Raw genomic sequence first — 11,830 nt, 5'->3', positions numbered from 1 at the left:
CACACTCACGTTTCCCTCAGTCGTACTCGTTGGGGAAGTGTAAGAGCCCTTTGCTCTCACACGCCACTGTGAGCTGGTATAAAGGACCCAAAGCCCCATTCAGTTCCTTCTTACCATCCGTGAGAGTCGCTGGAATTCCTTGGCTTGCCTTAGCAGGTACTCTGTGTACAGCTCATTGTAAATTTCTTGTAAATAGTTATCCAGTTTTGTAGTCACTTAGTATTTAGTAACTAATCCGATCTGTAGCACTTTCCTTTTTCAGGTCCCAGATCTGGGGTTTCTGGTTTTCAGTACAAGGGCCACCTCGGTCACCGGGCTTCAAGCCCTGTGTTTCTTTTCTAGGCTGATGCCCTTGAGCAACCCACCCTCACGCTGCTTGAAGGGTTTGGGGAAGCTCGTATTTGGGATCGTTGCTAATATTGCAAAGACTCTAAGCCAAGGACTAAAAAAAGATTGAAGCCAGGCCGAAGTTTTTGCTTATGGATGCAACCCTGAGACTTTCTTAAGAACCCAGTCATCCTGACTCAGCGCTAAGGGCTTTGGTTAGGTGTGCACCTCCTCTGCTGCCTAAGACCCAGCGCGGCTCACCCTCTCCAGTGCTCCGAGGGAGGAAGATCACCAACATCTAAATCTAATAAGCATGTGGATTCCAAAATCCAAGCACTCCTCTTCTCAGGTGGCGCCACGATGGGCACCATTCACTGCAGGACTGAGGCAGGCACCGTCAAGTCCAGGGCCCAAAGCTTGCACCTTCTACATCTGCAGTACTGCAGCAACCCAAGGTTGTCTTGATACCAACCACGCAGAAGGCGTTTGCAGCAGCGAGAGATCTGCTGAGCCTGCTGGTGCTGGTATCCCTGGCAGTGCAGGATCCTGTGCTCCCAATACCAGCAGACAGGCGCACCAGTGTTGTTGATGCAGTACTTGGTGCTGTGACAACCTCTTGTGCTTCAGACTTCATGCCCATCAGTCCTGTTGAAGGGGAAGCCTGCCAAGTTGGCTGCTTTACACCCTTCGCCGACTCGGCGCTGTTTTCCGACACCCTCAGAAGCAGCCCCCTTGGTGTGCACAGGGTGACTCATCCACCTCTGAATTGGAGATTGGCTCCACAATTCCCAGCATCGGAGCCAGTCATACCACTCTTCCGCACCCCCGCTTTGTGCCCCCCTGACAAGTACCAGGGAGGGAAAATTTCCAATAAGTGTACACAGGGCACCTGCCCGCTCAGAGTGGACTGCACATGTGCAGCACATCTCCAAGAACGACTCTCCGAAGGCTAGTAACTGGGACAATGGAACCTCGCTCTGACCCATCATAAAATGTCATCTAGGCTTGGCAGAATTGGATTCTTGTTTTTTTTTTTTAAATGTTGGCAATTTAATATAGATTTTTAAGCTTTTTTCCTCTGTTTTTAACTACTTAATTTTCACGGTCGTGGGAAATTAATAGGGACTAGAATTAGGGCAGTCGCTGCAGCGGGCTCTCTGCCCCACCGAGGGGCCCAAGATTCGCAGGCGCAGGGTGGAAGGGAGGCTGCGGTCCTGGCCTGGTGGAGCAGAGACCTCCGGTCAGGGCCACCAGGAGGAGGATGGGCCCCCAACTGAGAGGGAGGCTAGCCACTGCTGAACGGTTCCCACCCAGGGATGGCCATCACGCTCCCGGTCGGTGGGTGAGCGGGGCGTGATAGTGGAGCTGCGGAGGGCTCCCCGTGCAGCCCCGGGTCCAGTGAAGCGGCTCGCTACAGGTGCTACGTGCGGGGCAGACCACGCTTGCCAGCTGTTATTACTGGATAGCTTCTCATCAATTTCTGTGTGTCGGAGAAACTGAGGTTTACCAGGGATTAAAAATTTAAATTGAATCCTGCCATGCTACATGTCTAACTTACCCTGCGTTCTCTCCTAAGGGGAGCGTCCCTGTTTTATCATTCTGAGAGCTCTCTGGATAATGCTTCCTGTTTCTTTCTTAGTGCTGCCCAAAGCCATGAGACTTGTCCAAGATGTTACTCACTGGAAGGCTATTAGCTGTCAGCTCCTTTATTGTATCCCCTGGGAGCTGGCGCCGGACCAGCCGTGTACAAATCGCAGCTTCCCAGATGGAGAGAGCCCTGGGTGTGTGCTGATTGATGAGATGTTTCCTGCTGACCGAAGCTCTGCACTCGAAATAGAAAGCTCTCTCATTAGTTGGGGATGCATCCCCATCTAACGCAGGCTGGTGGCTGTTGCGAGACAAATAGGAAGTAGGTTACAAAGCGGCAGTGTACTGCTGGGTACTTGAAGAGGGTTCAGTTGTTGAACCAAAAAAATCTCAGACACACACCCCCAATTAGTTTGGCGTTGACCTAAAATGGGAACGTTACGTTTTTCTCACAAAAAAAGGAAAACCCAGTATCGTTGTTGTGTGACTGCTGCGATGGGAAGAGGTGCAGGGGGGAGCGGTGGCTGGTCCAGCACCTATTGTCCTTTGGACCGGTTACCGGAGGAGGATGTGTAATGGATCGCCCATAGTTTCTGTGTGTGTGCACAGCCGAGTCCTTGGATGTGGCAGGTTCTTTAGGAGGGACAGCGGGGCTGAGATTTGATCTAGGTTCGGTTCCCAGCTTGCGCACGGGGATAGTCGATACGGGTTGTCAAGGGCACAGAAGTATCGTGCGTGCAGCTGCCCTAGTTTTTAAGCTGAAGTGCTAGGGTAGAACAGCAGGGGGCAGAGTCTGGAGTCCAGCCTGCCCCCTCCACCAGCCAGGACTGCATGAGGGGGACACTCAAACCCACCACTCCCCTCCCCGGCAGGCACAGCTGGGCAGCAGCATTTGGGGCTCTTCTCTGCACTCACCCACCCACCCACAATGCGATCATGCAGCATTTGTTGGCGACCTTTACCCATTTGCTGCTGCAGAGAGTAGATCCCTCAGTGCTGGGAGACGTTGCCCTTCCTGTCGTTCTGGGGGAGACACCACCCCATGCGTCAGGGAGCGGAGAGGTGTTGAGACCCCAAAGGCAATAATGGTGCTGGCCTGCAGAGGTCAGTGCATGCCAGAGAACTGGCCGCTGGGGAGAAGGAGCCCTAGGCAAGCTTGTGGTGAACAGCTTGTTGGAGCAGAACTGGGGGCTTGGATTGTGAGCACTCGGGCAGGGCTGTCCTCTGAGTGCATGCAGTGCCTAGCACCTCAGGGCACTCCTGATATACAAAGTGTTATACCACTAATCCCCTTCTCCATTTCTCTGTCCCCCGCTGCCTGCCTGAAAATCCCTGTAATGGTGGGAGGCAAGAGAAGCTGAAAATGCTCCTAGCAGTTGCTCCCCTCTGGCAAGGGGAATAGATCAGTAAGAATTCCAGGCCTACAACCCTTTAGAGGGGGTGTCCATCTCTCCCAAGGCCCACGATGCCCCTTTCCAGCTTTGCTGCTGTTAATATTACAATGGTAGCATTCTGTCAGCATGGTATGAACATGGGATAAGAGGTGATTTCTGCCCCAAGAGCACATGCAGACAATGGGTGGGCTGAGGAAGGAAGCACCCCTGAGCCTGTTTTAGGGATGGAGAGACAAAGGGCCAGAGGCGACTAGTGGGGTTTTCACAATCAGCTAAGCAGGTTAGGTGCCTAAATCCCTTCTGCAGTCAATAGGAGTTAGGTACCTGACCTGCAGAGGCAGTTTTGAAAATCCCACTGGGTGCCTAAATGCCTTTGGCCAAGACACAAAGGGCCAGATTTTCAGTGTGGTCACCCATTGAACCCACACATCTCCTGCCCTGCCCTAGTTCTCCAGCACAAGGCCATGCTGCCTGCTAGGGGGCCACGCCCGCATTCCCAGAATACTGGCCAGTCCGGTACTGCTGGGAATAGCATAGGCCCACCCCTGCCAGCGTGACCCTGCCCCTCCCGGCACGTGGGCTTGCTGCATCAGGATGCCCTTTTGAGGCGCGCCCTGCTCCGCCCCCGCCAGCATGCCCTCATGCACGATGCGTGCCAGGTCCCGCCAGCGGGAGTGGAGTGACGCACTCTTCGAAACGGCTTCCCTGGCAGGTACCGGACAAGACCACTGGTTTTGTCTCTGTACTGGCCAGGGCACAATGCACCTAAAAAGCAGATTGTTCGCCTCAAAACCGGCTGAATGGCCTGCCTACTTCCTGCTCTGCTGCTGTTCAAGGGAGAAGCTTCTGCATGACTTTGGACCCCAACCATTACTTATTTATGGCCATGGATGGCTGGTGAATCTTCCCCTGGGGGAGGCCAGTTCCCTGTTCCTCCTCTTCCATCCACAGCCATGCCCACGCTCTGCCCCAGACCCCGCCACCGCTCGCTGCTCCCCCGCCCCACTTGCTGCATTCCTCCTCTTCCGCCTCCCACCCCCGTGAGAACCCCACTGCTCCCCGCATCTCTCCTCCACACACCCCTTCCCCTCAGGCCCTGCTGCTTGTGCTCTCCATGTCCCTCCTCTCCTCCACCCCCGCCCCCGTGAGAACCCCACCGCCTACAGGGACACGGTGAGCGGTGAGTGGCAGGCCGGCAGGGGGGACTTGCAGGGGAAAGGGGGTGAAGGAGAGGAGGGACGTGGGGAGCGGAGGGGGGAGAGAGGAGGGACTCATCCAGGCAGTGGGGGGCGATGGGGGCCTTTGGGAAGGGGCAGAGTAGGGACCGGAAGAGGGGAAGCCTAGGTGGGGCCACCATGGCCCAGGCATCCAGTGGCAGGTCGGTGGTGGCTGTCCCACGGGAGGCTTAACCTCCCCTGGCCTATTATACCCGCTGCCCATGTGCCTGGTTCTGTAATAGGTCCTGTTTAATTTGTGCTGATCTAACAGTTCCATCTGCCTCTTCACGTTCCCCTTTCTTTGTCCAGCCAGGTAATCATTAACATGGGGTTTCTAGCCGCAGCTGTAAATTAAAAGACAGTAATTTTGTTTCAAGAGGGCTTATTGGAAAGATAAGCTGAGAACAAAACTCTGACAGACAACCTGCTCCTTGTCCTGGGGCTGGTGAACTAGTTAGCAGTTGTTTGAGACCTCGGGAAAGCAGGGCTGTCCTCGAAAATGACTCAGGATCATTGGATGATAACGCTACAGAAAGTGTTTTACCCGCTTCTGGCCATAATCGGGATCCCATGTGAGTATGCGGGGCAGGAGGGTTGTGGCTGGATAGTCATCTTCATACGTTTTAAAGCTGAAAGGAAAAATTGTGATCCTGCATCCGTCTCATAGCTTCTGGTTGCCCTGGAACAGGGCTTTTAGAGAGACACACCCAGTCTTGACTTAAAGACTTCTAGGGATGGAGAATCTACCAAGTCCCTAGGTGAGTTACCTTTGCTGTCAAAAAGGTTCATTTTATATTCAGTCTCTATTTGTCTAGCTTCAACTTCCAGCCACTGGATTTTTGTCATGCTTTTGTCTGCTAGGTTAAAGAGCTCACTACTATCAGAAATCATTTTCATGTATAGGTACTTGTAGACCCTGATCAAGTGGTTTCTTAATCTTCCTTCTGCTACCCTAAATAGACCATGCTTCTGAAATCTCTAACTGTAAGGCAAGTTTTCCAGACCTAAGTTAACTCCAGTAGCTCTTTTCTAAGCCCTTTCCGGTGTTTCAACTTCCTTTTTGAAATGGGGACACCTGGACACGCTATTTCAAACCTGGGGAAACAACTTTGAATTTTGGGGGGTGTTTTTTTCTGACTAGCTCTAGCTATAGAATGGAAGATCACTTCTGAGCATGTTCCAGACTGAACCCCGGGTTTCTAAGTGCCACAGGAGATGAAGATGCTCAGGGAACAGGAGAACAGCTGGGGCACAAAAAAAAATATGAACCTCTTGATTTCTTTTGCTGCAAACGTTTTCTGCACCATCCTCAATTTTTAATAACAACTTAAAAAATTTCTGGGTAAAATCTTGGCTCCATTGAAGTCAGTAGCAAAATTCCCATTGAAATCCTCGCTTTGTTGGAGTCATCCTCTGTCTCTTTTTGAATTACGTGATGTAGAGAGCAATGCTGCTGCTGCCCTGTTAAATGTGACCTGAAAAGGATTTTTAAACGACTGGGTTTGTCTCTTTTTGCTTCTTTATTATAGATAAACTTTTAAATCTTTATAACGAAAAGGAACTTTTTTAAAGCATTAGATCTTGTCTATCTGGGTGAGAACTTGACCGGCATAGTTATTCCTCAGTAACTAACAGCTAAATCACAGAATTGTTATGCTGCTCAGTTTCCCCTGTGTAGACAAGCCCTTTAAAATGTCAAGAATGTTAATCCCATGGTTTTGCTGGAGGACTTCTCTGTGGGATCTCAGCTGTATATTGGGTGCTTTCTTACAATTTAAATGCAGGCGGTGTTGAATCTTTAACATATACTGTCTTTTCCTAAATGTTTGTTAGGCATTGGAGTTGAAAAAGGGTTAATTAACCATAACAACACTTAGCCTGTCTGGCTAAAAATCCCTTCCCCTCTGTTACTGAGCTTGCTTTCTCCTGTCTCTTGTGATGTTATCATCTCCTCAGTTTTCCATTTGCCTACGGAGTTCCAGCATGGACAAAAACTTGAATTTCTAATGCACAAACAAGCAACCTCTCTCCTTCCCTCTTTTGCTTCTTTCTGGATGAAGCTAAGACATTGGTTTCCCATTTGCAGGTCATCTGTAATACAACTGGGCAGGAATCTCTCTCCAGACAAACAGCAGCACCCTCTCTTGGGCCTGTTTGCCTCAGGGCATGTCTACGTGTGCAAACTGACCAGAATCGCTACTGTGAAACGGTGGTCTGCAATAGCTAGCTGGGAATGAGTGCCCACATGGGTTAGAAGAGGGGTGAAGAGGAGCTTACTTTGCTCTGGCTATGCTAGTCAATTTCCCTGTGTAAATGAGGTGTGAAGGGTGTTGGGACCCCACGTGGCTGGTGGTATAAGCTGTCAGCTTGTTTCACAACATATGTGATGGTTCTCAGGGTACCCAGGACTGTCAGTCATGTTGGTATCCTCAGCCTGTAGCGTGAGGGACTCTTGCTTGTGCTTAGCTGGGTGACAGCTCCCTGACACCACCAGCCTGCCAGACACTCCTGCACTCTCCTCTGGGCTGTACCAGCCCTGGCTTTGCCTTGCAAGTTAACAATAGGTGCAGCAGTCCCCAAACCCCTTTGAAGCATTCCCCTGTGGTGTCCAGCCCCTGCCACTGGCTACTCAGAGAAATTCCAGGTCTGCTGTCCCACCATGGCTTGCAGGGTCTGTGGCTCCAGGGCAGCTCCCCCTCCCCCCCTGCCATCTGGGACCCCCGGGCTTCCAGATATAGCTCAGAAGCCGGGGTTCGCAGAGCTTCCAGGCTCCTTGCTGACTAGATTCAGCTCTGGTCCAGCACTTTGCTTAATCCCACAGCGTTTAGATCTATTTCTAGTGAGGACAAGAATAAGTTTCTGATCAAAGATTCAACATTCAAGTGAGAGCGAGTGAGGTTCTTGGAAACAAATGATTACATATCAAACAAAATCATAACATGCTTTCTAGAGACCAAACTTAACTAACAAGTTAACCTCCTGTCTAAAGAAATTTCTCATCCAACAGCTTCTGCAGTTTTTCAGCCAAGCTTGGCTGAGATCCTGTTTTCATGAATGGACATGCTGTCCATTTACTTCCTAGGTGCAGGGTCACTGGGCGTCTTCTTTGCCTCTGCTTACAACCCAGTTTGATTGCCTGTGTTCTGAGACAGGCTGAGCACCTGTGGCTTGTCTTACCTGGTGACTTCGCATCTCTTTGTTGACTTCCTGAGTATCCATTGTGTTTGTTTAATTTCCATCCCAACGGAGAGACTGGCAAATAAACATCTCTTGTCTGACCGAAAACCTGGTTCTTCACCTCTGTTGGTGACTCCTGCCTTAATAAAGACTCTATGAAAATATTTGCAGCCGACGTACATAACCCCTTACGTCGCATCTATACACACATTTCACAGCAATATTAATGACTAGGGCCACCCTGGCTTTCATTTAAGCCCCCCCATGACATTCTGTGGTGAACGAGGATGTATGCACTGGAATCAGGACATTCCTGTAACCCCCTTGCCAAGTGGCATTGAGGGGGTCTTGGGTCACAGCATAGGTCTGTGCTGTGCTGTTCTGTTGGCCCTAGGGCTCAGCTGCAGCAGAGTGGGGGGGAAGATGGGTTTGCTTCCAACTCAAACAGCTGCGGAAATGTCTCTTTCAGCAAACATCATGACCTTCGTGATCTTCTGGCGGAGGGACTGCTTGATCTCTGCCTCCAGCCGCTACCACCTGATGGCGATGTCCTTGGCCGACACCGTGGTTCTCGTTCTCATCGTTCTCGTGGAGATGATCCTGAAATGCTACAGCACGGAGCCGTTCTGGTACCGGGACCCTTGGTGCACCCTCCGGGACGTCTTCAATTACGGTGCAGTCAACGCCTCCGTCTGGCTGGTGGTGTCCTTCACCATTGAGCGCTTCGTGGCTATCAACACCTTCAAGCTGAAGGCAAAGCTGTGCTCCCCGAGACGCACGCTTTACACTATCGCCCTAGTTCACATCTGCAGCTATCTAGTGGCTATCCCGTATTATTGGTCCAACAGATCAGAAAGGGTGAATGGGACGGGGCGGGCGGTCTGCAAATTTAACCCTGACCTTCCCAGCTCTTACGTTGAGGGGCTGGTTTGGTTTCAAACCTCACTCGTCAACATTGTCCCTTATGTCATCATCTTCACCTTGAACAGCCTGACCCTCAGGCAGATCGTCCTCAGCAACAAAGTGCACTGTGTGATGGCCAGAGGGCTCCACCGAGTGAACTCTGGGACCCAATTCAGGTACCAGAAGAAGAAATCCATCCTCCTCCTTGTGACTGTCTCGATGACATTCGCTTATCTGGGCGCCACCAGGTTTGTCACGCAGATTATTCTCAGGACCTGCCATTATGACATAGAGAGACAGGATTACTCTAAGGCTATTAACATTGCGGTGGACGTTGGTACTATGCTGGAACTGACCAACTCAGCTGTGAACATGTATCTCTATGCCTGCACCCAGACTGCCTTCCGCAGGGAGCTAATCCATTGGCTCAAGGCTCTCCTCTCTCCCTGCAAAGCACAGAGAAAGCACCCGTCAGCCATCTTCCAGGTATAATGCACATGCGTGCATACACACACGCTGCCTTATGGAGATGTCCTGCTGTAAGTCTCCCCAGAGGCAGGTATATCTCCCTGTGTTTAATAAGAGGACTTGCCTTATCCCAGCCAGGAGTGAGGATAAGAGAAATGGGCTAGCATTAGGTATGTAAAATAAATTCAGTTCAAATTTAACATCTTCAGCAGATCGATAACAGGCCATACGTTCCGGCTTTGTCATCAACTGGCATGGAGTGTTGGTAGTTTGGATGTGAAATAGCACATAGCTATCCCAGCCCCTCCGAGTGACTCTTTCAGCGCTCTGGGGAAAACTGGCTGTGATTTGTCAATGTTAGAGGGGCTTAGAATGAGAGCAGGCCAAAATTCAGGATTTCTGGTTTGTGGGAAACTTCTGTATTTTAGAACTTGTTTCCTTCTGAATGGGAACAAAAGCACATTTTTTGAAATTTCCCACAACTCAGAAATTCTGAAAGAAAAATAAATGGTTCAGAAACAGGGACAGGCAATCTGCTCCTTGGGACCCCAGCAGCGGCTGAGTGAAATTGACTTGATTCTTATCAGTTTCAGGCAGTGGCTGCCAGGGCTGGCAGGGTCTGTGGCTCCAGGGCAACCCCACTATGTGGGACCGCAGGGCTTCCAGACTCCTGATCCAGCTGGCTCCCAGGGCTGCCAGCTCAGAAGCTGGGGTTCGCAGAGCTTCCAGGCTCCTTGCAGATTAGAGATGGAGATAGAGCTCCCTGAGCTTTCAGGCTCCCAGGTCAGCAGCAGGGATCCTGGAAGCCCAGGCATGGCAGTGCTGCCCTGGAGTCATGGACCTGGGAAGCTCATGGCCTCCAGCAGCCTGCCAGGAAAGGTCATCAAACCCGAGATATTTCTGAAAAACATTTTGGGTTCAATGAATTGGTATGTTCCAGCAAAACTTTTTTAGACTGTGTTTTCATGTTTGCACACTGGGTTTTTCAGTGCAAGCCATTGGCAGCCTGCTAACATCCTACCAGTTCTGGGCATGCTCAGGTAGCTTTGGGAAAAGCATAGGCAGGGGAAGGAGAATAATCTCTATTGATATATCAGCTGTATCCCTAGGGTTTGTATCACATCCAGAGTTGTATCAATTCAAAATTCATCTATAGACCAGGCCTAAGTGAAGTAAAAAATATAGCCTTCACGTTGCGCTGAGGGTTCTCGGACCCCATCTTAACAGAGAGCTTGTCCCCGGGGCACCTTCCTCCCGGTCACTAGTTTGTGAAAGACATCCCCTCCCAATCCCAGCCACATAACGGCCCTGTGACAGCTGCCCTAGAGACCGCCGTACTCCTGAATGGTGAAATGGCTCCTGCAGAAAGCTCCTGCAATGGCCTGGGGGAGAGAGAGGTCTCTGTCTTATCCATGATGCCACCACAGCCCAAGGCTAATTGACCCTAATTCGTTTCTCCATTTTCAATTGGGCTAAACTCAGACTCCACACCCTGGTCTTCAATCTGTGTTGGGTCTTACCAGGAACTGGCTTAAGCCTTCATAACACTTAGCAGTGTCCTTCAGAGGAGCCATTTGAGTGCACTGGCAGCAGGTGATGTGGAGTGCTGCGTTTCTTGGAGATGTTTGTATTTGACTCCGGTGCAACCCATCAAACCAGCCCTGAGCGCCAAACCACGTATGTCAAAGCTCGGAGAGCTCTGAAAGCTCCACCATTAAGAAACAAAGACCATTGCTTCAGAGTGGCTTTGCCTTTCTAGGGGCTTCTTTGTACTTTGGTTAAAAAGAGAGTATTGTAGTGTGTAGGTTGGGTCTAGTACTGTGAGTGAGAAAGTACAGGCTTCTACGTACTTGTCAAGCACTTAGCAAGTGCTGATAGACACACCTCAAAGGCTTGGGCCCAGATAAGGCCCTGAGTGTTCAGGGCCCCCATAACGTCGAGCACCAAAGCCTGGCTTAGTTTTGGGACGTGCTGTAGACCGTGACTGTGACCTTCCAGAAAGGAGGTGTGGGTAGGGCCTAATCCCCCTAGGCAAAGATTCAGATTCAGGTGTTAAGGAGGCTGATCGGATAATCAAAAATTCGGATAATGGGAAAGTGTGAGGCTGCAGCGCCATCTAGTGGCCACAGGAGAGCTCACCCACGTCTGGACCCGTGCGTGCTGGTTGTTCGGTTAATACGGTGACCCCCCGGACATCGGCTCAATGGGGTTCTGCTGTATTCCCTTCGCAGCCCGCTGAGCATTTCTTCTTCTGTATCTCTGATTTTTAAGAGCAGGTCGGACAAACACCTGTCGGGGGGGAGGGATAGCTCAGAGGTTTGAGCATTGGCCTGCTAAACCCAGGGTTGTGAGTTCAATCCTTGAGGGGGCCATTTAGGGATTTGGGGCAAAAATTGGGGATTGGTCCTGCTTTGAGCAGGCGGTTGGACTAGATGACCTCCTGAGGTCCCTTGTGATTGTATGATTTACCCTATTGCTATGGCTATCTCCTCTCGTGGGCATATTCCCAGCGTGTAGTGGGTGCCTGCCTGCCTGCTGCTGCTACCATCAGCTCTCAGCTCTTGGGCTAGGTCTGACACAGAGCTCTTTCACATCTGAGTCTAGCCGCGGGTGCCGGGCTGTGTTCTGGGGCGCTAAGCGCTGGACCAGAGGGTGATTTTGGTAGCATGTAGGTAAGGACCGAATGAGATGCTCACACTGCAGATTGTCCCACAGAGGCAACAATTCGCACGTCTTTGTTTGGGGTCATCCCGAGAG

At 51.0% G+C, this 11,830-nt stretch overlaps 1 protein-coding gene across 1 annotated transcript; it reads left to right on the top strand.

Moving 5' to 3' along the window:
* Positions 1 to 5,046: 5,046 nt before the first annotated feature.
* On the top strand, positions 5,047 to 9,451 carry LOC141975660 (putative G-protein coupled receptor 139). The gene is made up of 2 exons (XM_074936213.1): positions 5,047 to 5,097; positions 8,172 to 9,451. The coding sequence occupies exon 2, from the start codon at positions 8,180 to 8,182 to the stop codon at positions 9,095 to 9,097; it is 918 nt and encodes a 305-aa protein (XP_074792314.1). The 5' UTR covers positions 5,047 to 5,097; positions 8,172 to 8,179; the 3' UTR covers positions 9,098 to 9,451.
* The last annotated feature ends 2,379 nt before the right edge of the window (positions 9,452 to 11,830 follow it).

Source organism: Natator depressus, chromosome 21 (genome assembly GCF_965152275.1).
Source record: "Natator depressus isolate rNatDep1 chromosome 21, rNatDep2.hap1, whole genome shotgun sequence".
Taxonomy (NCBI): domain Eukaryota; kingdom Metazoa; phylum Chordata; order Testudines; family Cheloniidae; genus Natator; species Natator depressus.
Note: the sequence above shows the minus strand (reverse complement) of the source record. Positions and strands in the feature narration are given on the sequence as shown.

Bases quoted from the DNA above. Each gene is read 5' to 3' on its own strand.
- LOC141975660 (XM_074936213.1), top strand. From the start codon at position 8,180: ATGACCTTCGTGATCTTCTGGCGGAGGGACTGCTTGATCTCTGCCTCC.